This window comes from Gopherus flavomarginatus, chromosome 3, assembly GCF_025201925.1.
Source record: "Gopherus flavomarginatus isolate rGopFla2 chromosome 3, rGopFla2.mat.asm, whole genome shotgun sequence".
Taxonomy (NCBI): Eukaryota; Metazoa; Chordata; order Testudines; family Testudinidae; genus Gopherus; species Gopherus flavomarginatus.
In genome coordinates this window covers 155,739,501-155,765,014 of record NC_066619.1, presented here as the reverse complement: position 1 = coordinate 155,765,014, position 25,514 = coordinate 155,739,501, and the positions used below count along the sequence as shown (strand labels likewise).

General features: G+C 40.3%; 1 protein-coding gene across 3 annotated transcripts in view; it reads right to left on the bottom strand.

Annotated features, from left to right (window-relative positions):
• MRPL1 (mitochondrial ribosomal protein L1) overlaps positions 1-22,216 on the bottom strand; it is a 32,808-nt gene extending 10,592 nt beyond the window's left edge. For all 3 annotated transcript variants that reach the window (XR_007773320.1, XM_050945213.1, XM_050945214.1), the window contains exons 1-7: positions 22,162-22,216; positions 21,451-21,559; positions 17,327-17,582; positions 16,206-16,289; positions 13,135-13,206; positions 12,084-12,195; positions 10,242-10,342 (exon numbers count right to left, since the gene is read on the bottom strand). Coding sequence is in view for 2 of the 3 variants with exons in the window: in XM_050945213.1 (XP_050801170.1) it covers positions 10,242-10,342; positions 12,084-12,195; positions 13,135-13,206; positions 16,206-16,289; positions 17,327-17,582; positions 21,451-21,559; positions 22,162-22,195 (768 nt within the window). In the remaining variant the exon portion in view is untranslated. The remainder of the gene's footprint in view (positions 1-10,241; positions 10,343-12,083; positions 12,196-13,134; positions 13,207-16,205; positions 16,290-17,326; positions 17,583-21,450; positions 21,560-22,161) is intronic.
• Positions 22,217-25,514: the final 3,298 nt, after the last annotated feature.

Here is a 25,514-nt window from a genome sequence, read left to right as displayed (position 1 = left end):
CCAAGCTAAAGTAAATTAAGCAGAGTTCCTGCACATAATAATGTGCTTATTTTATTTTGCAGCTGAATGATACTGAATGTTGTTATACAGTCACAATAGCTGTGCTAATGTAAAAGGTTGGAGGATGGCACTTATGTCACGCACATACGTTCTAACCTCTGAAGTCTCTGAATTTATCAATCCTCTCTCCAATAACACTTCCATTACCCCACTTTTAGTACCTAGCAGCAGTCAAGACATCTCCTTGTCATATTGGAGTAAGCACGCTAGTAAAACCAGCTTTTCCACATGAAATCCACCAACAAAATAGATTTTTTTTTTTATATATTTAAATCACACATTTAGGTATCACAAGAGTGGTACCTTTAGAAAGTCAAATGTTCGGGCTGTCCAATTTTACACACTACAGATTTTTAACAAGTTAATTAAAACAAACTGCAAAAAAGTGTGGAATTAAAATCCGTACTAGGTTAAGAAGGGCGATGCACCTCATGCTACAACATTCATGGGTGTTGGGGTATCTAATTAAAGTAGGCTGTCTAGCCATAATCTCAACTCTTCTACATTTCTCTTATCACTAAACTGCTGCTCCAACTCATAAGGGCATATAAACATCAGATACATCTGCTATTTTCCTACTGATATTGCATGCTCCCAATACGGTATTCTGTTGTGTTTGACACTTGGATCTCATCCGAACCACATTTTATGCACTGAGACCTAATTTTACAGACTTAACTAATGAGTTTTGGTTGCTCAATTTGAGACAACTTAAAGGGTCCTGATTTTCAGAGGATAGGTGCTCAGCACTTTCTGAATATCAGGCTCTTAAACAAGTCTCAAATTGAGAATACAAAAAACACTAGCAACTTTTGAAAATATAAGCCTGTACTTCTATTTGTTGGTTTGTTTTTTTTTAAGTCTCCTTATGTGTAAAAACCTATACACCAAGGGGATAAGCAACATACCTCCACTATTTTTCCCCTCCCAAACAAGTGATTTTAAATTCGCCAACACTGATTAAATAGCATACCTCTCCTGTTTCATATATTAAAAAACCGCTAATAAAGGAGGCAGGATTTTTAGAGAGACAGAAGGATTTGCAGTTTACAGAGTCATAACAGTACACGAAAATGCATATGTTTTACATTAAGGCTGAGGGAACTACCTTCTGATTCTTATGGGACATGAGGAAAACAAAGAGTTTCACAACTGCTTCAAAGTCTATAGCACTTTATTAATGCATTCCAACTTTAGTGCCTTTGTTAGCAAATAGGTTGTCCGATTATTCTTGAAGAGGAAAAGTTTGGTTGTGCATACTATATAATTTAACATTAACATGAAATATTAGGTCTTCACTTAGAATTTATTTTACAAACTTAACTTAAATGCTTGCAAGAATTTTGATTGACAAAATGTGTAGCAAAAAGTATGTATTTCCATGAAATTTCTTGCACTAGAGTGAAATTTGCTATTCTGTTTCATTTATGAAACACTCCCTTAATAAAGTCTTTAGTTATATTAAATAAAATTGACATCTCTCCTGTAAATATCCATGTTCAGGCTTCCTGTCCAAAGGACCTACTATAAACTGTCTTGCTCGTGCTCCACAAGCGAAAAATAAAAACAAAAAACACCCCAAACCCTCTAACCCTATTATTTAACCCATGTCACAATTTTGCAGGTTGTGATATAGTTTGTGGAGGATGTGGTTGGTAAATATGGGGTGGTCTTAGAAACACAGTAATATGTTGTTTGTTAAGGAAAAAGAATAAATGGAACATTTCACTAAAAACAAAGCTACTGTATATATTCGTTCATAAGCCAAATATTTTTGGTAAAAAAGTGACACGTCAAAGAGCAGAGGTTGGCTTATAAACGGGTCTACACCAAAATTTGATTATTTTAAATGCTATGGAATCACTGAATTGAATATCTAATACACTGTCATTTTGTTCACCTGGAAAGTCTGCAGGCATGAAGCCCCTCAGCTCCCTGTGGCCACGGTTCACCATTCCCAGCCAATGGGAGCTGTGGGAAGTGTGAACCGCGGCCACAGGGAGCTGAGGGGCTCCATGCCTGCAGACACGCCAAGTAAACAAAACGTCCCAACCAGCCAGAGGCTTACCCTGACGGCCAGGAGCCAAAGTTTGCCAACTCCTGAAATATAGGGTCGGCTTATGAAAGGGTCATACAGTTTTTGCTATTTTTACCTATTCATTTTGGGAGGTCGGCTTATAAACCAACAGGATAATGAACGAATATATACGGTATATGCATATGTAGAGCCCAGTCCTCTATGGTGCTAACTTAAATGATATAATCCAACCAGAGGGGATGGACTTCCCTTTCTGCTCCCCCTGCCCAAAAACGCTGAGATGTAGCTATCTCATCTTATTTTTCATAATTAATTCACAAAGTCAGTTAAATTACCCACTCCTCTCCAGTGTTTAATAGTCCTATCATACTCGGCCGAGTTCCCATGCAAAGCAAATACAAGTACAAAGCACCATCTCACTGAAGAGAGCTTTTCTTTCTTTGCAGTTGCAACTTGCATTCAGTCAAATTAATTTCATACAATGTTCAAGAGTTTCCAAGAAGGTAAAACCTGGCTCTCAGTCTCAGTTATCATTTCTGTTTTTGCAGCAAACTGGATATAAGAGAGCAATGCATGTAAGACACATTCCCGCAATAATCCCTACCAGGGAGCCAAACACAGCAAAGCAAATCCATTCCCCTTCCATTTTATTGTGTGCTATCTTTTTTCTGAGTGAGGTGTCTAGAACAAACATGCATTAGTGCCAATTTAGCCAGTACAGTTTCCAGCCTTCAGTGTTTCTATGACAGTTTCCCCTACGAAAAATAAGCACTCAGCCTCAAAAAAATAAAGATAGTTCTCAAATAATTAGAATTTTAATGATCTTATTCATAAACAGAAGGCCCAACTTTCCTAACATTTAAGAGCTGCTACTAAAAATCAGTCATTAAAAAAAGAAAGTGTCCGCCCCCAAAACAGAGTCTTGATTATTTATGGCATATGTCACAGTGACAAACTAGAAAGCCAGCCAATTTATCACTGTACATTAGTTGGACTGCCTGGCATGTTGTATCAGAAGGAACCTACACTGAGATCCTTACAGTGGCTGCTCTCTTTAAATAAAGTCTGAGTAAAAAAGCTGGATAAGAAAAAAATGCAGCGTAAACACTAAGGCCCCTACCTGAGGCTCTCACTCAGGCAGAAGTCCAGTTTAATTTAACAAGAATTCTGCCTGAGTAAGGTTCTCAGGTTTGGGTCCTTAGCGCTCATGCTGTATTTCTCTTTTTCTTAGCCATCATTTTTACTCATAATTGGTTTAAAGAGAAGAGGCACAGTAAGGGGCTCTGAATAGGTTTCCTCTAATGCAATATCATAGCTGAGAGTCCATAAGAGTCTGCGTAATATTTGTCAACTAAGAATTTCATTGTAAGTAAGGAATAGAAGAGAAATTCCCACAAACATGGTTCTTTATTCCATGAGTTCAATGCTCATCTATCCATACTGCCTCTATTGGAAAAGTTTAAATTCAGTTTTTTTCCCTCTAGCTCATAGTGAATATTGAGACTCCTTCATGGAGTTCAAACTGCCATGCAATTTTTGCCCTGTAAACATTTCCCCCCTAATTAGGGGGTGGGAAAGTGACCAGGATCCCACTATGATACACAACTTCTAGATGTGTCTATATCAGGGGTCAGCAACCTCTGGCACACATGCCAAAGGTGGCACGCAAGCTGATTTTCGGTGGCACTCTGCTGCCAGTTTGGAGTTCCGTCTACAAATGGCTTTCCGTTTTTTGCAGCGCACTGTGCAATCTTGTAACTTCCTACTGTAGCTTTGGCTGTAACACTTGGTCTAATTTTAGTTGCTGATGACTTATGACATGTAGGAGACCAGGCTAAATAAGCTGGTGGTCCCGTCTAGCCCTGGACTCTCTGGCTTATCTGGCCCCCATCACTGCAGTAGCTGAGGAATTCACTATTTTTAAGACACTTACCCTCCCGGCAGCCATTCGGGGCAGGGCATTTGTTCCATTATACAGAGGGAAAACTAAGGAACAAAGGAGACATCCACACCGTGATAAAAAAAACTCACCGTACCAAGTCTCAGCCTGGGGCAGCTGACTCAGGCTTGCAGGGCTAAAATTAGCAATGTAGATGCTGCGAGACACTTTCTGGGATCTCAGAGCCTGAGCATCTAGATCACTCTTTTCAGCCCCGTGAGCTGGAGCCAGCTGCTGCCTGTTTATTGCAGCGCAGACATACCCAAACAGGCTGAGTGACTGGCCCAAGGTCATATCGGAAGCCTGTAGCAGGAGTTGAGAGTTGTATGGGCCCTTGGTACCCGGGCTCCAGGAATATTCAAGGCCTGGGGACTCAACTCCCCTAATGTTTGGAGAGGTTAACAACTGATCACTCAAAAGCCTGTGTGCAGCTTAAAGTATCCAAATACATGCCAGACATCGGAAAACTGAGCAAGGAAAAGCAAGGGAAAGGATCACACTAAACTGATAAGATCTGCATTTTAATTTAATTTTAAATGAAGCTTCTTAAACATTTACTTTACATACAACAATAGTTTAGTTACATATTATAGACTTCTAGAGAGATCTTCTAAAAACGTTAAAATGTACTAACTGGCACACGAAACCTTAAATTACAGCGAATAAATGAAGACTTGGCACACCACTTCTGAAAGGTTGCCGACCTCTGGTCTATATAATACTCAAATGAAACCAGATTTATTCTTTTAATTTCAACACATGAAACAATTCAGCATGCTAAAATCTACAGACAAAGTGCCCTTGAATGCCCTCTTGGTATGAAACATTGATTGCACCTTTTTTTATAGTAAGCTTTATAGAGACCTACTCGTATGTGATTTTGTTTTTCATTTCAGGAGCACGGCATAATAAACTCCTTTATGAGCATATTTCTGGAAGTCAAAGATCTCATTACATAAAGCAGAGCAGGAACTGGAACAGCTCTTTCACTTCTACTAGTGCAGGGGGACTCCGATCCTGCAGAGCCACTGGGGGAATGGGAGTGGAACAATGGGGGGAGGGGGTGCGGGAGGAGAGAAGGGAACCATGTCCATGTCCCTCTTTTCCCTGAGCTGAAAGCCCCTCTAGTGCTGTTCATCACTTTTCACAGTGTCATGCCACTGGTTGAAAACTTGTGTTTGGGGGAGAATCAGCAAGCGCGAGAACACAGATTTAATCAGCACTATCTTATTTTCTATTTTCCTCAAGGATCTGAACCACCCCCCTGGAGGACAGGAGGGAAAGGAGAGTCAAAGCAGCAGCCTGTAGGAACACAGAGGGGCATGGATTCTGCAGAAGCCATACAGGCATGCAAATGTCAGGGGGCAGGTGGGAATCATTTCTGAGCTTCTGTTCCTTCACAGGTCACTCAAAAACAAAGGGACAGATATACTACCTATTTCACTGGGGCTAAACAATGCTCCCCACAAACGTAATGACACTAATGTGGTGGAAACTGTGAGTTTCGTACCTATCTATCTATCTACAGAGCACCACAATGGGGGACAATCTGGCCCTTTACAATTAGTGTAAGGCAATGGGTAGCCATGCTCCGGTTGCTTTGTACCACAAGGACATTTGTAGTTTTGTAGCCTTCGACAAAGTATATGCATCCCACTGCCAGCTGCCTGCTCAACCAATGGAACAACAATTATCCTAGTAGACTCTGTCTAGTAAGCTAGCCAACTCTGTAGCTGTAATTCACCACGAGAGCAACGACAGAAGCAATCAGGTGGACAAGGCTCAAGTGTTTTTAACCACTCAGCACAGGGTTAGTCTAAGTCCTATCTACACTATAGTCTCTACTGTTGGTCCCATCAGGTTAAGAATTGTGACTAGAATGTTTGCTGGAATACACAAGGCCTTTATCCCAATGCTTCAATACTCTAACACATTTATTTCAATTTCATTTTGGTTCTTCCTTGTTCCAACATGCTCCCAAGACTGTAGGCATTTTAATTTCATCATATAATTTAACTCTGCTTTCAGAGCAACTATCTGTACTTGTTTACTTTATTTTAACCCACATCTGAGCCTTTTGGCATCACTAGCATCTTCTGTGAGAGACATCACTGCTTTTTTCTATAGGAGTAATTACACTGCAGTCTGATTAATGCTGTCAAGAGTTCTAGTTCAAAACTCCTTGAAGGATAAAAAATACAAGGGCCAAATACTACAAAGTGCTAATGCCTTCAATTCCCATTGAAGTTAGATAATTTTAAAAGGCTCACTACTTCTCCCACTCGGGACTTGTCTACACATGAAGTTATTCAGGAATAGCTGTTCCTGAATAACTCCATGTGTGGACACACTCAGTCCAGAATAAGGGTGCCTTGTTCCTGTTTAGCAATGGCTAAGTTAAACAGGAACAAGGCATCCTTATACTGGGCTGAGATTGTCCACATATGGAGTTATTCAGGAATAGCTTTCCTGAATAACTCCATGTGAAGACAGCCCTTACATCTGAGACCTGAAAGAAAGAACAGCTCAATCAGGTACTAAAATTCATCATTTAGTCTGTTCATTTTCTGTCTTACCAAAGACAAGACAAAATGCAACAGCTGGGTTTTTACAAGTCCATAAAACAATATACCTACGATTGAAAAAAGAGCACTAATTTCTGGCCTTAAGTCATGTTACTGTGGGAGGAAAAAATTAGTATGCATTTAAAGTGGAAGCAAGGATCTCAGGTTTTCAGACTTAACTCTATTTCCTTTCATATGTTGGTTTTTACAACAAATGTCATTTACACTTATTTTTTATTTGTACTCATTTTTATTTAAATTTTTACTGTTTAGTTATAAACCAATGAAACCAGAAATCTGTAATGAAAATAGCTATAAGCTCTTTAATCATATCAGTGAAAATGATGCTGCTATAACTATATTCTTTGGAACAGGCCATTTCTAACTTTCTATTTCAAGGAAATTAAACTCTGCAAAATATACTGTGCAGAGACTGCCCCTCTATCCAAGACAACTCTCTTGCATACATGAAAGGAGACCCGAGTTAAATTCCTGGTCTCACTCACTAGGTCAGAAAGGCTGAGAATTTTGTGAAAGCAGCAAACACAGCTTTGGAGAAAGGGAAATGTTTTGTATTATCAACAGCAACCTATCCATCTTAAAGAACAGTTCTAAAACCATTCAAATATAGTCCCATTCTATCCTCTGCAGCTGGGAGGATTATGGTTGCTAAATGGGTCCTTTTGGGAGATGGAGGAAAATGAGAACACATGATTTCTCCATCTCAGGTTCCATCACTCTAGATTTTGTGAACTGAACACAGCTGTGATCACTTCTCTAGCTCCTCTCAAACATCTCTTTTATTAGACTAGACAACATCACAACTGCTGACTTGTGTGGAAGAGAGGTATGACATCGAACAATAGGTCAGAACAGATTAATGGACAATTTAAGATAGTAACACTGCAGAGAGAGTCTTTTATGCTTTCTCTTTGAGAAAGGCCATCTGGGCTGAAAGGTGGGCTGGAAGTATTGTGCTGTTGTTACTTGGGAGTACTGCAGTGCAGACTTACCCTTTACTGCAGTTGTAATTATGTTATCACTCACAAGGTTTACATGTAACAGTTCTTTATTTAATAGTGAGCAGGTCTACACGACACGGCGGTAAAAATGCCAGCAAGCTCCCACAGTCATGTCTGAACTAGCTTTCCTAGCTGTGGAGCTGCATGAGTGTTAGCAACACTGGGAAACGTTTTAAGAAAAGAAAGCCTAAGCATAGACAAAACCTCAGTGCTACTCTACTAAGGACGGGTGTTACATAGTGAGAGACAGCAGAACGTACTCTTCTCTAAGCAAGATTCTAGCACCAGACACTAGGAGAATTCAGGAGAAGAGCCCTGAATTTCTATGCAGTGTCCGAGATCTTATCACCCTGTTACAGGGAGATACGCAACTTCCACAGCACTGTCTCTTTCCCAGCATCCAACTGATGGGCCTCTCCTGGCGCTCCACATAGAAGAGGTTCTGTAGGGTTTCAGGATACAGCTAGGGGCAGAGGAGAGGGCTGGACACCAATCACACAGTCTCCTGCTGATCATTTGAACTACCATATAAAAGCCTGAGTGAGAGTTACTTAGGTTTGGAGTTTCATTAATTGCTTCTGGATCTCCACAACAGCAGCTGTTCAGCAGCCTCAGGGGAAATAGCTGCAAGGCTCATACAGGAGCTCTGCAGCAAATGTGCATCAGAGAAGAAAGGACAAGCAATGATTAGTGTAGAGATCTCCATATTTCTGAGTTCACCCTTTCCTAACGATCCACAGGCATTGGGGCGGGCTTTGTTCTCTACAAACTCCTCAAGTCCCGAATTCCGCACAGTTTTCAATTATCTCGCTATTCCCTTGGAATTCCCCAGTCCGCCTTCTGTATCCACCTGTTGTCTCTCGTCTTGTATTTAGACTGCAAGTTCCTTGGGTCATCTTTGTGTTGTATGTTTGTACAGTACCTAGCACAATGAGGCCCTGATCAGGGTTCTTAAGCACCACTACAATACAAATACATTTCCCAGGTCATTGACCCCTTTGTGCCCCTTCTCCAGAGGAATTCACAATCTGACCCATACTTTGTACAAGATATGGTAAACTGTTCTGACCGCTGACCTAAGATTTTAGAAAAACTGTTGAACATAAAGGGAATTTTCAACTTCTATGAAGCTTGCAATACGTCTCATGAGGAAAATGTTCATGGAACTTCAGTTTCAAATATTAAGAGGAGAGCAAATCCTGACTGACATGCAGAACCCTCTAATTAGACTTTGCAAGATTCTTGATCCTTGAAACACTACCAGAAAAAGCTTCAGGAATTAGGAATATTGTAAATTTCATTTTGCTGGCATCGGTACACAAAGCAAAGCAGAGTCAGGCAGGGCAGACAGCTAAGGAGAAAGAAAAAAATGGGGAAGGGGGAGAAAGAGGGAGAGTCTTGAGGAGAGAAACAAGTACAGAACCCTGAGCAGGAAAGGTAGCAGACAAAGAGATAAGGAAAGCAACATTGAAAAGGGAGGGGGGAAATGAAACATTATAAAGATATTATAGCATGAGAAATCAGGTTTAAAAAACACACAGTATTCAATATACAAATGTACTACATGATGTGGCAGATATTATCCAAAACTAACAAACTTTTTAAAAATGTGGTCAGACAGATAGGACTTTAAATGCAATAAAAAGCTTATACAACTTATTAAGGTATATGCAGCAAGTACTTCTGGATCTGCCTATACCAGGGGTCAGCAACCTTTCAGAAGTGGTGTGCTGAGTCTTCATTTATTCACTCTAATTTAAGGTTTTGCGTGCCAGTAATACATTTTAACGTTTTTAGAAAGTCTCTTTCTATAAGTCTATTATAGACAACTAAATTATTGTTGTATATAAAGTAAATAAGGTTTTTTAAATGTTTAAGAAGCTTCATTTAAAATTAAATTAAAATGCAGAGCCCCTCGGACCAGTGGCCAGGACCCAGGCAGTGTGAGTGCCACTGAAAATCAGCTTGTATGCCGCCTTTGGCACGCGTGCCATAGGTTGCCTCTCTCTGGCCTATACAAACAGGCATAACATTTTTACACCAACAGAAAACACCCTGGAGATTAAAACTAAGAAAAAGCAAAATGACCAGTGATCCAGAAAGTCAAAATATGAATTATTGTGAACTTGTTCTACTGTGGAGGAACTGAAAACGTTCAAGTGCAAAATCTTAAATGGCATGACAGTGAAGTATTAAACACCGCTCCCAAGAATCTGTCTGGAATAGAGGTCCCAGTAATATTTGAGTTTTATCCCATGCTTTCATTTAGCATTTCTGTCCATTACAAGATGGTGGCAAATTGTCATGCATCACAAGACTATTTCTGACAACTTTCATTTCTCAGTGTGTTAGGCATAGCTTGCTTTCCTAATTTTTTAAATAGGAAAACTCTTATATTAGCAGAGGTTTAATGATTTACAGGAACGGCTCTAACTTAAATCTTTCAACAGCACAATGTATTGAGTTAACTGGTTAGTGAACCACATTCCTAAAAAGCTACAAAACATACAGGTTACCAAGGGCACACTGTGTATCTTTCAGTAAATTATTAACTACTGCGCTGAGTAATAAAGGGAAGAACATGAGTTATTTGCTAAAGGATTCTTTGTCGAGCATACCGTTGCTATTCTCGTCTCAATAAGATTCTCCTTTTCTACCATATACTCATGGCCCGCTTTAAAGAGTTCCAGCATTTTTGGAATGTCACGGCCCAGGGAATCTAATTCAAAAAACAAAAAGTGGAAGAAAGTATCAGCGTCCGTACATCTCGTGCAACTAACATGAAAGAGTTAGAAATGTTCCCTCTAAAGATAATCAAGACAAGAAACCATTGTCCTCCTTGACACACCTGCAAGATGCTGAGGACAGGGTCAGGGCCCCCAATGGACCTCTATTCTATACCTTTACATCCCTAGGTTAGACTGAGTTGTTTTAGGAGCCTATGTACTTTTAATCAGTAATTACTGCACATGAATATTTCTATAACAGGATGCAGTTTATCTGCCAGAAATATATTAAGATAATTTAAGATGAAAAACCTGTAGTAGAGCTTTATAAAAATGAAGTCTCCTGCTACACAGCCTTATTACGCCAGTTAGAGATCTGGTTTGGAAAATATATTTCTAAACTAAAATTAAACAGAAAAAAAACCAACAAAACAAAACTGCATATGTTTAAAATACCAAAAGATGATCAAAATATAGTTAGTAAGCGACAGTATTAGACAATTTATACAATGTGCTGACTCAATCCAGCCAAGATAGATACATCCATTCCCATCAGTAACAACAAGAGAAAAAACCGCTGAGCTTCAAGGGCCTATTTGGCTTATAATGTCATGTGCTTGTTTGAAATGTAAACTCTATTTTACCCATGTTTTTTTGCTGGCTGTAGGAGAAATCAGGTGTTGCTAAGCTAGAAACTGAATAATCTCTTAAGGCCACAATATAGGCTTTCTCCTGTATGCTAATGCACATCTGTAGAGGTCTGTTACATTTTTGACAGGGTAGTCCTTTGTTCCAAATGTTTAAAGAGCACAAATGTCATCTGCCTGCTTGTAAATACATTGTGCAGACAGTTGTGGAGGGAAGAAAACACTAAAGATGAGGAAAAGTTCTTGATTGAAACTCTCAGTGCGTAACAATGTTAGCAAAAAAAAAAAAAAAACCGAATGCTTGAACAGCAGCAGGATTTTAGTTTGCATCATGTTAGAAGTAACAAATTAAGATCATTTGGAAACAAAGGAAGGTCAAAAAACAGAGAAAGATATTTTAAAGAATGATATTTGTTGTTGTGAGATCCGATACCAAGAAAGGGAATATTTATAGCATCATGAAGAAACAAGACATACATATGAAGAAAATAATTGTGAAAGAGAAATAGGTTAAAGACAGATGCCATTCAAATGTGGTTAAAAAGTGAGCAAAACATACAAATAACTGGTAAGTTGTGGTGCAAGTGATTACACAAAATTTACGCACATTTTTCACTGTTTTAGTGAAATCATTTTCCCCCACAGAACTTTGCTATAAGCAGTTTATTATAAGCATATTTCAGTTCTTTGCAACATGTAAGTTTCAAAGTATGTGACTTTGCATGTATTTCTCTATGTAGATCTCTCACTACAAGTGGTTTCTTCATATGAATAGTTCCCATAAGTTTACACAAACAGGGCTCAACTCTAAACTCAAGTTCATTTAAACTGAAGAACTGGCTCAGAGGACCAGATTTTTCAAAGATCATATTGGTCTCAAATCACAATCAAACTCGGTAAAGATCCTCTCACCAGTCAGTAAAAGACTTCATTCCAGATATACATTTTACACAGCTTCATTTCCTAAATTAACAGGCTGATTAAATTGTTTCACGAGAAAACTCCTGCTAAAGGGCTTATTATTTAATATTAATACATTAATGTAATTAAATATTTAATAAAATAATATTTAATGAAAATGCCTTACTTCTGTTAGTCTTTGGAAATTTTTTTCTTAGTTTGTTTTTTAAAGGTAGCAGTTTTGCTATTATTTCAGGAACGGCTATGTAAAAATCTGCATTGATTTCATCATCCAAAATCTGAAATTAAAAAAGCCAGAATAATTATGTGAACGTTTGCAATATACAGAGAGGTAAGTATAAGTAATATTTATTTTTGAGATAAAATGCTCAGAATTAAAAAAAAAAAACCCTCAAGAAAGAAAAAGCCTTCTGTCTCTTGTGTTTCTCGGCCATCAGATTTTAAACATTTGGCAATATGACCAATGCAGTGTCAAAGAGTGCTAGGTTCTGTTCTAGGGAAGACAAAGTCTAAAGAGTTCTTGGAACCAACTTTGTAGTTTTTAGAAAGATCACACTCTTAAAGCCAACCACAAGAGAATGTAAAACTAAGACCTAATTATACTGGTTTGTAAGCTTTAGAGAACAATGGAAAATTACATTCCATAAGTAATTTTTTTAAATTGTAAAAAATAAAATAGGCTTTATTTTCATTGCCAGAAAAGGCTAAAGAAAAAAAAACAAAACACCACAGCAAGCTTCCTTTAAAACAGTAGTTTTCAACCTGGAGTCTGCAGACAATGTCTAAGGGGTCTGCAAAAGATTGCTATTACCACAGAACAGTGGTTTTCAACCTGTGGTCCACAGATCCCTGGGGCTGGGGATCTGCGGACTATGCATCTCCATTTGAAATTATTTAGGGATCTGCAAATGAAAGCTTGAAAACAACTCCTTTAAAGCGACCAAAAGAAGAGTAAGGTAAAGGAGGGCAAACCTGTTTTATCTTACATCTTATAACATTCATATTGCTTACTTTTCTCCTTACAACCCCATTCTCCTTCCTTATCAGAGCATGTGTTACATCTACTTACATGTCAGTAAACTAGAATGAGCTTAACACCATCCTTTGTCTCACCTCTCAGTTTAGACCACACAAACTTACAAGAGTAAAGCTTCCCAGCCTTGGCAGAGCTTTTGTAAAGTGAAAAATGCAATTTACACTAATATAAAAGAAAATACCATTTGGATTAATTCAGTCCCTCCTGCAAAAGCAGCTCCATTTTCTTTTGCTATTTTAATTTCTTCTGCTTTCTGTAAAAAACCAAAGAAAAAAAAAGATAGCTCAGATATAACATATGTACTAGCAATCATTCTGTTATTACTTCAATGTCACCAACAGTAGAATGATTTTGCCAGCACAGCCATATGCACTGAATGAAAAGCCAATTCACTTGTGAGTTAAACATGAAACTATCAGATGAGAACAACTTTGTAAAACTAGTGAAGTTTAGAGATAGGTGACTCTGGGGATCTTTAGTGGAAGCTCTCTCTCTAATGCACAAATTTTAATCAGGTCCCAGTAAGGAGTGGCAACAAAATCTTTGCCATGATCTCACCAAATCTAGAGAACAGTGTTAATATGAGACAGGAAATATTAATTTACGCTGAGTAGTTTTCACTCAGTTTCTTGCTTTCTTTCTCCCATGATCAGGATGAAGCAAGCAGCCATCTGCTGGATGGAGTCTTATTCCTTAAAGAAAAAGTGGAGGAAGTTTTAGTGCACTAGTGAAGATGATTCTTAATCACTTCCCTGAGGTGAACAAGCTACCATTAAACAAATACTGAAGAGCCCTTTACTTGAAATGATGTTTGGAAATTATTCATTCTGTACACGTGATCCAATTAGTTTCCTTTCAGATCTCAGTACTGAACAGAAACCATCAATATCATCTAGTGATCTGTCAACAGCTTTTAATACCATTGATGAGATATTAATGGCTTGCTTACATGAGCTATTATAAAATCATGTTTAGTTTTTATAAAAGAAGAAATTACACAGCTTCACACTTTCTTTTCAGAGGGGTCCTGGTGGGTAGATTCTGGGGAAACTACTTGTCCTCCCCAGATGCTCACATATGAAAGGTCACAATGAGTTGCATTCTGTCTCACTCTTATCCACTGTGCAAATTGTACAATGAGAGAGAGAAGTTTCAGAGCTGCAGTATCAACAGTCTGCTGAGGATACTCCATTCTACATCAGAGGGGTAGCCGTGTCAGTCTGGATCTGTAAAAGCAGCAAAGAATCCTGTGGCACCTTATAGACTAACAGACGTTTTGGAGCATGAGCATGCGTCTGATGAAGTGGGTATGCACCCACGAAAGCTCATGCTCCAAAACGTCTGTTAGTCTATAAGGTGCCACAGGATTCTTTGCTGCTTTTCCATTCTACATCTTCCATTTAATTCTGATTTTACAAAATCACTTCTTTCCGAGTAATATGACTTAGGCAGGGACCTCGAAGAAAGCAAACTGGATGACAAGTGGAAGCTTTTGTTAGAAGATAGAGCCAGAAAATGGCAGCATGAATATCCAGAACCTCCTAAGACAGATGCACACTATGCCCACCTTTTACTAAAATGGCTACTGGAGGTCCTACTGGAATCCTTACTGCCCCTGAATTCTCAGTTGGTAAGCTGGCCCCTAGTGCCTTTCATTATCGACAGATAGCCAGGATATTGCAGGTATTCTTTTCCAATACAGGCAATACAACCATGATTCATGTCTCTCTCGCTTGATATTAGATTACTCTACTGCATTCTGCTTAGGGCTACCTTTGCAATCTACACTAGGTGGAGCTTGTGGGTAGAATGCTGTTGCTTGTCTGACCGGTGGCTTGAATATAGAACACTTGGACTCAAGTTTCTGCAGTGGTTTCCTGCTATGTTCTGGGTGATCATTATCCTTGCAACCCTAAATGGTCTGTGATATCGTTGTTTGGGAGACTGCTTTTCACTTTATACCCTTTTAAAACTATTAAAGTCAGCTGGAAGCCTCTACACAGCTCAAGTCTCCAGAAGTGGTAGCAGGGCTCTCACATTTGATGAAATTTGCTCCCTTTGATGATTTTCTACAATTACACTAACAAGCTCCAGGGCCCAATACAAAATATTTATTTTGCTTAAATGTTGGTCTATTTTTGTTATAGTTCATCTTGTGCCTGAAAAAATGGCTGCTATTAGACTGCAGTATAGGTTCTGCCAATGCTTGTGCTGTACCTATTCTGTGGGTAGGTGAAGATTTGTGGTATATAGGGCTGTTAATGCAGGACCTTTCATAAGCATTTAAGTACTTTAAATGAAATGTATCAGCAAAAGTTCTATACAAGACTTATTCCAAAATATTAGTTTTCTATTATGTACATAAGTCAGGCATTTGGCAGCCTTGAATGAAAGGAGAAAAAGTTTAAGGAGGGCAACTAAAAGATTGAGCATTTGGTATTAAGACAAACCAAATACAGAGGCACAAACTTTATATTATATATTGAAGTTTAAACAAATAAAGGTGAAAAATAATTATGGACAAATGGGGAAAATGAGAAAAACAGCAATGGATTCTAACAAGAGAAAGGACACTTCCTTAGCCCATATTAGGTTACAAGAACTCCATTATGAGTTGCTTCAGCCTTGGTACTCAATTAATCTTAAATTTACCATACTAGAATATTCTGCTAACACAAGACAGGAGAACCCAAAAAAGTAGGAATAAATGTATTAAATTGCTAAGCAAGCAGAGCCCAGGTCCAGGGCTGCAGCTCCCGGGGAGAGATGGCCCTCCTTCCCAGCCTCAGCTCTGTGGTGGGGGAAAAGACTCGCCTCCTTTCCAGCCCCAGCTCAGGGGCTACCACAGTGGGGGAGCGACAGACAGACCCCTCTCCTTCCCAGCCTCAGCTCTGTAGCTGTCGTGACAGGGGAGAGAGGGCACATCCATCACATCAGAAAGGTAAAGACTACTGATATTAAAATATGAACTGTGGGCTTTTATTTGTAGAGCAAAAAAGTATTTATTATCAAGGGTTTTTTTTAATAGCACTTCTATCCAAAGTGCTTTACAATATTTAGCTAACGGTACAAACAACATTTGGAAAGATCATTAAGTGGTCCACCGAGACCCTCAGTAATTTTCAAGTGGTTCGCGAAAAAAAAAGTTTTAAGAACTGTCCTACACATATACAAAATGAACCATGTACTAAACTTTTGTTGTATACATAAAATATCTGAAATGCAGGACTTTTACATAACATGTTTACTCACCTCTGTGAATACCACAACTTTATTGATTTCACTTGCAAAAGGATAAGGTAGAAGAATGGTGCCGACAAACTGATCCACTTTTTTCTAATGATATAAAAAAAAACAAGTGGTTGGTGCAAATTTAAAACTATCTTACTGTAGGACACCTAAAGCCTAACTGGAACTTGGTTTATACAAAAGCTTTTTTTGTATATTTTTTCCACTTGTGTGGAGCTGGTCCACTATGTACTAACATTTGTGTTGTAAGTTGACTATGAACTACTGAAATTACAAATAAAGAAGAACAGCTCTACCTATAGATTATTATTGGTACGTTAGGTAAACTGTTGACTTGACAACTAGATAGCCTAAAATGCATTACTTGAAATATGAGAATAGAACAAATTGACACTTTACACACTTCTGTATTTTTGTCCCTCTAGTTCAATTTATTACTCCCTCAAAACAAGGAAAGTGCTATGCCATTCCCAACACGCTGCTTTACCTGTCGTGCTGCCAAGAGAGAAAAGTGACAACATTCACCAAGGGCAGAAGAAAGTGAAATAAAAACAGGAGGGGAAGGAGGAAAGAAAATTATTGTCTCCACTCTCATTCCCGTAAGAAGCGCACCCAGGAACAGTAGGGGATTAGATGTGGATTGCTGTTCAGTACAGCACAATGTGAACAGCACTAGCAAGCGGGGGGGAAGAGTAAGAGAGAGAGAATATACTGGATTTTAACATGACCGGACACCAACTTTTAAACTATACAAATCTTCCAAAGGGACTATATGAAGACAGATAATCATTATCAAAATAGGTTGGGTCTTGGAATAGGACTTTAACTATACAGCAGTCTTTAAAACATTAGAAGAACAGAAATTGTTGATAACTGGAGGAAACAACATCTTAAGTCCTGAATTTGAAGGATACCATGTACAGTTCTGCCAAAGCACAGCGTCATCTAGGAAAGACCACTGATACCTGGCATAAACATGTCACAAAACATGAAAGAAGTTTGGAGACTGAGCCAGAGAAGATGACAGGAAAGACTTCACCATACTGCATTTCTTTCCCTTACAATTAATAAAGGTGGTTTCTTAAAATATCACAACTGCAAATCCGTAGGTACTGTCAACATACCTTCTTCTCCAGCATCATATCCAGAGTGATGTTAGCATAGACATGTTGTTTTGGGTAAGTGAAGTCCAACTGCTGAAACTTCTTCAGCATGTCCACAGCCACCTCTGCATCATAGACTGGCCTTTCATACAACCATGTTAAATACACATCATCCACTGGCTTGCTTGCTAACTTTCGTCTGTAAGTGTTCTTTTTTTTTGCTGGCTCTGCATCTGAAGTTTTCTGCTTGGCATCCTTTGAACCTTTTTTTGCAGTTCTTTTACAAATCAAAATGATAAATATAAGACCATTAACCTAAATGCTTAGTATGTACTTGAATACAAAAGAGTTTGGTTGAAACTGCATCTCAATAAAAAGCAATGTCTAGTGTGGCCAAGTCAACTCACGAAATGTCAATCCATCAAAGCTGCGCTTGACTTCCCACCTGCTCCGCCCACCCATTTACTGTAAACATAGAGGAAGAGTAAAGACAAATCAGAACCAAAAGGCTATTAATGAAACTGAACCTCAAAGGTTATGAAGCAAGAGATGTTAGATTGCCTAGTGACCGACTATGAGCATGGTCACAGATGGACTTTGCTAGTCATCTTAATGAAGATTTAAATAATCAGAACACAGCGCCTATTAAATAAATCATCATAATCCCTCTAAACCAATCTGCCTCAGTAATCCAGTAAAAATTCATAAAGAATTAAACATTACAATGCTATTTTCTTCCTAGCTTCAAGTTTCCTGTGGGATGTAGCTCCCACTTCTTCATGGCAACAATCCTGAATATCCTCTCAGAAATCAGAAGCTTTAAAACCTGTTTTTGTGCAATCAGTTTAGTGAAAGAGCACCAACGACTTTGGAATCTGAATTTGTGCTCTGATAATGACGGACTCCCTAGATCAGGAGTCGGCAACCTTTCAGAAGTGGTGTGCCAAGTCTTCATTTATTCACTCTAATTTAAGGTTTCGAGTGCCAGTAATACATTTTAATGTTTTTAGAAGGTCTCTTTCTATAAGTCTATAATATATGACTAAACTATTGTTGTATGTAAAGTAAATAAGGTTTTTAAAATGTTTAAGAAGCTTCATTTAAAATTAAATTAAAATGCAGAGCCCCCCGGACTGGTGGCCAGGACCCGGGCAGTCTGAGTGCCACAGAAAATCAGCTCATGTGCCACCTTTGGCACATGTACCATTGGTTGCCTACCCCTGCCCTAGATAAATATTAGAGCAAAATATCCCGGCTTTGGCTCAAAAGTTAGTTTAGATAACTGTGTTGGCTTCACCACTGATCTGCCAACGTTAGTGCACAAGTTGCATTCCATTGTTACCACTTAATTTGTATTTAATGGAAAAAACAAATTGAAATTCCTACTCTGAAGTTGTTGTTTCAGGTACACCTCTACCCCGATATAACATGGCCTGATATAACACGAATTCAGATATAACGCGATAAAGCGGTGCTCTGGGGGAGCGGGGCTGCGCACTCCAGCAGATCAAAGCAAGTTCGATATAACGCGGTTTCACCTAAAATGCAGTAAGATTTTTTGGCTCCCAAGGACAGCGTTATATCGGGGTAGAGGTGTATTACAAAAAGGACTAGTTCCATTTTTAGAAATTCAAATAAACACTTCCAAAAGCAGTATGATTTTCTTCTCAAAAAAGGCAAGTGGGACATTATCCTGGCAATCCTATTTACGCACAGATCTGTAGGATTTAGTTCCCCCCGATGTTTTAAGACTATCCGAAAGAAAACAATGTGAATGTGCTTTGCCATTTTTGCCAGTTTCCATTAATTTCCTGTAAGAAGGAATTAATTCAGTGCCATACTGAACAAGCCCATATTCTGTGTATATGGGAAAGATATTGTAACCCATTACAACTAGTACAGTAGAAGCCATTTAAAACTGGCTACCCAGGCAGATCAAATAAAGCTGTTTTACCCAATGCGGGTCATAAATGATCAGCCCTGTCCACCCTCCTCCTTACAGCTCTCTGCAACTTCCTTAAGTTTTCTCTACTTTTAAGAATCCCATTTTGGGGAGTCCTAACACCTCTTAGGCTCTATAGCAGTGGTTCCCAAACTAGGGGCATGGCTTGTTCAGCGTAAACCCCTGGCGGGCCGGGCTGGTTTGTTTACCTGCCATGTCAGCAAATTCGGCTGATCGCAGCTCTCTGTGGCTACGGTTAGCCATTCTCGGCCAATGGGAGCTGCAGGAAGTGGCGCAGGCCAAGGAACGTGCTGGCTGCTGCTTTCCGCCACCACCATTGGCCTGGAGTGGCGAACTGCGGACACTGGGACCTGCGATTGGCCGACCTGGCGGCAAATAAACAAACTGACCTGGCCCACCAGGGGCTTACCCTGAACAAGCTGCGCTCCCTAGTTTGGGAACCGCTTCACTATAATCTATTGAATTTTAAATTTTGTTTTTATTAAGGAAGGAAATCGGTCTATTTTTACGTGAGACTTTGGTTATCACAAAGGACAGAGAAAGTAGGGTTCTCAAGGATTGTCACATGATCATAACAGAATTCAGAATTCTCTCATAACAGGAAAAAGGGCAGTTTACTCTTAAGCAATTCTTTGCTATCTTTAAAAGTTAAGGTCATGATTTTTAAAGGTGCTGTGTAAGTACAATTCCTGTCAAAGTCAATGGGAGCTTTGGCTGCTCAATAGCTCTGGAAAAATCAGGAACTAAGTATTTGGGAATAAATACTCTCAAGGTCTTTTGCACCTGATACTCTGCATTTCATTTGACTGTGTTAAAGATCTAAATTAATGTTGCACAGTTATGTCAAAACACAAAAGTTAAGCTAATATTTGCAACTCCACTCCTTCATGCATGTGTGGTGTGGTGTGGTATGGTACAGTCTCCAATCAGGTGATCACATACTGCTATTTAAACACAACATAATACCAAGCTCTTGTAGAAGATGCTGTACACATATGTACCTAAGACTGTGAAAAAATAAAAGTAATGGACTATTCGGTGGATGTCTGACATATAATACACTAAAATAATTTATATACCCTCTCTTCAGACCCACTACCACCAGAACCATATTTTTATCTTAAGATTTTATCCTGTGACCCATCACCATTGTATATAAGCACCTTTCACATAAAAACAATAGTAATACTGAAATCTACAACAACAACAAAAGTCAGCCAAAGTTTAATAGCTAAGCTAAGAGGCAACTGAAAGGATTATATATATATATGCAATTACAAAGATATACAGCTATTCATACAAGTGTTGTATATATTTCATGGTCTTCCCTTCCTGAGTCTATTCAAATGTTGCTCATCATCTTATGTTCCAATCCTGCAAACAGCTCTCTGCAGGAAGACCCCAAGTGCCTTCATGACATTATCTAGTTTTCAAGGCTAATGAGAATGGGAGGGTGAAGAGGACATAAAGGAAGAAATAGATATAGAAGGATGAGCATTAAAAGTATGTTGTCAATTTAAAGTCATACTTCCATTACACTATACTTCGCCTACTTTTTCAAGCAACACTTCACATTACTATAACAGACAGAAATTAGGAGCATTTGACAATATTTTGTGCATAGTAAGTTTTACTGTACTGTCTACATAGATGAGAGGAAGAAAAAACTATGTACATCTTTCACACAACAGATTTTTTAAGAGGAAAATGTGATTGTAAATCCACACCGACTGGCAGAAGCAGGAGCATATGCACCACTTAAAATTACTAATTTTTATAAACCAACTAGCTTTCACGTTCATAGCCTCCCTTTAGTAGTCCATTTGATAACAGCCTCACTGATAGGACTGACTAATTCTTACTAGTCTATTTTGTTCTATAACATTTGCATTTATTTTACTGTTCATAAGCAAGTATATAAAGTGAATTAAAAAAATAAATACTACGACTATGGCAAAGCAGTTATCCTTCAGTAATAGTGTTGAACCAAAAGGTGGTCACTTCCAGAAGGGCCTCTAATACTCCATTAGAAAGGGAAGTAACATAAGTTGTACTAGTGATATGTGCAACAGTGCCACTTATACCAATATTCAAGATATTATTAATTCTTCTGAATTTTAAAAGCCATTTGTGTAACCCATGACTACAGACACAGCCTGCTAGAAATATAGTAAACACTCACTTTGCAGCAGCATAGGGTCTAATGGATAGTGGTATGTTTCCACGGCAGGGAACTACTGAGGTACGTTGATCAATCCTGGGAAAAATATGGCTGGGAAACTGAGCCAGAACTGTTTAAAAATACAAAAAAAAAAAAAATGAAGTTCGTAATATTGCTACTCTAATCAGTTAGCACAGAAAGGTAGTTTTTTTTCTTTAAGATATCTTTTGAGGCGATTTGTGAAGCTATTTTTGCAGATTTCCGTTCACAACAAACCCCTGGAGCAAGGCCTGTCAGCTGTGCCTCACGGGGGGGGGGGGGGCGGGCTCCTTAGTTTAGGATTCCTATTAAAAGCCCTTTTGAGTCTCTCCACGCGCTCTGTGGAGACCCCCGCTCTGCCTTCGCCGGCCCGCCGGGGGCAGCAGACTGGCTGCCCCGCTGCAGGGAACAGACTCGCCAGCCGTTCTCCGGCCCCACATGGGACACTCGTTCCAGGGCCGTGGCCCGCCCCGCCCCGCCGAGCCTCCGCAGCGGGGTGGCAGCCAGACCGGAGGCCCAGGCGAACAGAGCGGGAGCGGGGCGGCCCCACGGCTCCCAGCGAGCCCGGACTGGGCCGGCTCCGCCCGCGGGAGCAGGCCCGGCGCCCCCACCCCTGTTACCCCGAGGGAGGAGCGGGGGGTCCCCGCTCAGTGGCCCCCGGGCTCAGTTCCAGGCCGCCCCCCCCGCACTCACGTCTCCGTAAGCAGCACCTGGCGGGCGCCGCCATGTCGCCGAGCCGGGCCGTGTCACACTCAAAGCGAACCCAGCTGCCGCACGGAGCCGAGGAGCAAGGTTCCGGGGGTGGAGCGGTTCGCGGTGTCACACCCTTTCCCCTCCGCTGGGGCGGGGGAGAGCAGCCCCCGCCCCCTGTGGGTGGGGCACGTGGAAGCCTGGTCTGACCCACAGGATTGCAGGACGGTCAATGGGAGCCAAGAGCCGCTGGTGCCTGGGGGAGGAGGGAGCTGCCCCCAGCCCCAGCCCCAGCCCCAGGTTTGGTTCAGTGGCGCTCAGCACCCTCATTATGCACATTGTTCCTGAACCCCTGTAACCCCCTGTGCCTGGTGACCTGTGTGCTCCCCCCGCCCCCAGTCTCTTGCTCATGCTTGTGCAAGGGCTCGGCCGGGCATGTAACTGTGGGTGCCGGGTCTGCTGGCCCGAGAGCAGGGCTAGAGAGGTGGCCTGCCCCAGACTGTCAGGGTCATGGCGAGGGTAGTAGCCTTGGCCCCGGGGCCTCGCTTCGCATTGGGATTGTGTTGTTTTTCTGATTGATAAAAGCATTGGGATTGCACAAGTGTCTACTTTGGAGAGAAGGGCTGGTCCCATGATTACAGCACTGGATTGGGACCCTGGAAATCAAGGGTGAGGCCCCAGAAGTCCTGTCTGTGGACAAGACCCTGCACCAGTTATTTAATCTCTCTGTGCCTTGGTTTCTCAGCTGTAAACTGGAGCTAATACTTCTTGGGCTGGTGTGAAGACAAGTATATTAATGTTTGTAAGCTACCACCCCCATAGGATCAGATAATTATCTGGATAGAGAAACCCAGCCATGAGCAGAGGGGATGAGTCAACCCCAAGGAAAATCTCAGGCTTCACACTTTTTCATCATAGCTGATCTGACACTGCTCTTGCTTGTAAGGATAGATCCGTGCTATGTCCCTGCTTGGGACATTTAGATACTAATTTTAATATAAATAATAACCACATTAAGGAGATGTGCTCTGGTCCTGAGCTGTACCTTGCAGCTTAAACACAATAAAAGGTATAACACAAATGAGGCAATTATATTCTATGCACCCTCTTGGAATAGTTGCGTTGGCTGAAACCATTTTAAAGGTTACATTTAAAAATTGCTTTTCTAGTGGACTATTTTGTATTACAAATACAGCCTAATTCTTCACAGTAGAATAGAATTCCTTGTCCCTTGCTCTGGCTAATAGCAGTAGTTTGATTTTAAAATGAAAGTTACACAGATGATGAGCATACTAGGCCCCAATTGTTCAATTAGTTCTGTGTGCATGGAGCTCAGAGTTAGGGTCTCAGTTTGCACATTTTAAATAATTTCTTTTATACTAATGGAAACTCATGCACAAATATCATTAGTCACTCATAAGATAAGAGTATCTCTCAGACTTTCCAATGAAATTTGTATTTATATTGTGCAACCCAGTAATTTACAGTATGTGAAGGAGAGTCACTGGCCTTAAAGATTCTATAAGTTCCTTGGGAATATGTGTTTATCTATCCTTATTTTTGCTGTGATTTGCATTATTCTTTAAATATATTATGATGGCATGCTCTTTACCATGCTCTATGAGCCCTTCATGTGGCTTCTTACCAGTTTGATCACAAATAAATGACTGGATGCAAAATAAGGGATATGACAAAATTAGATGAGGATGCTTGAAATGGAGCCAGGCTCATTTCTATTTACTTTTAAGAGGGGATATTTTCATTACATTAAAATAACTGGTTGTCTATTAAATTGTCAACACGTTCTCAACTTAAAGTACAGGTCTGCCTTGAAAAAAAACCTAGTAAAAGTGGCTTCCTCTTACACACTGATCTATTCCTTGTGTGCATTCAGTCACATCTGCTGACTTAAGTGATAAAAATAGTGAATGTGATCCTGCAAAGGCTCCTGCTCTGTGTAAAGTTACTCATGTTCTGACACATTTGCAGAAACAGGGCCTCAGTGGTTATTACCTTTTGCTCCTTAGCTCCGTAGAGCCAACACAGCTAAAAGAGAATGAGTTGATTTTTGTTTTTTCTTGTGCATCATCAATAGAACTTTTTACTGGGTTCCAATCATTAAAGGAAGTGGGACTGAACAGGTGTCACTAATGGCATATTTTGGCCTGCAAAACTTTTATTATGAATGATAATGCTTGCAAAGTAAAGAACTCAGCCTGACTTTTAGAGCCCAGCTCAGAGGTGCGGGAAGTAGGGATGTGGGGGGTGCTGCAGCACCCCCAGGTTTTATGCGGGGCCACTGGCTACAAACATAAAACCTGGGGATTCTTTCTGCACCTATGCCCTGCTACCAGCCCTCTGCTCACACTCCGCTCCCCATCCCCTCACCTCAGCTGGGGTTTGGGTCCCAGCTGCTGGCCCTGTGCCGGCCCCACCCCCGCTCCCAGGCCTCCACTCCCAGGGCCCACCGGCCCCACGCCCAGGACTCTCTACTCCTGGGGCCTTGGATGCCAGCCCCCGCCTGGGACTCCACTCCTGGCCCCCCGCCTGCCCCCGCCTGTGGCCTCAGCCTCCTTACCTCTGTCCCGGTTCCTCCCTCCTGGAGAGAGCCCTGCTCCCAGCCTTGGGGCTGGGGACAAGGTAAGGGGGGTTGGCTTTCAGCACCCCCATTATTAAAAATGTTCCAGCACCACTGGCCCAGGCTGAGTTTTCAGGACCAGCGGTTAGAAAGTCATCTTTTTGTGTATACGCTCAGCATGTTTGATATTGCAGAGAGTGAAAGAAAAATGTAGAATTCCATCTTAGTATACATACTCACTTTTTCTGTTAGAATGCTTTAAACTTCCAGAGATGTTTTATTAAAAAAAACCAAACCTACACACAAAGCAAAGAAAACCCACAAAACACAGAATAAAAGACAACACCAGTGTTTAATCTGATTGTGATGGGTGCCACACAAAATTTATGTCTAATAGAAAGACATGAGGAAAAGACAACATTAACATTGCAAAGTCACTCAGGAAGAACCCCACTGATTACAATTTAGGATTTTTTTAATCACCAAAAAGGTTTTTTTAAATAAAGCCTACAGCCCCAATTTGCTTTTGTAACTAATGTTCCATGCTGTGTGACAGGCTATCTAACGGAAGTCTTCAAGCTATAATTTGCTAACTTCCTACTGTTTTGCAGATGATCCTTCCTGAGTTATCCGCAAAAATAAGGTGTGATTGATTAGCACTGGTCCTAATGTGCATAAGTGTTTCTTTTTTAAACGCTATGAGAAATTTACTATCAAGACACTGAGATTTAAATAATAAGATGGAGAGTGATACAATCAGAGAAGATAGTTTTAGCAA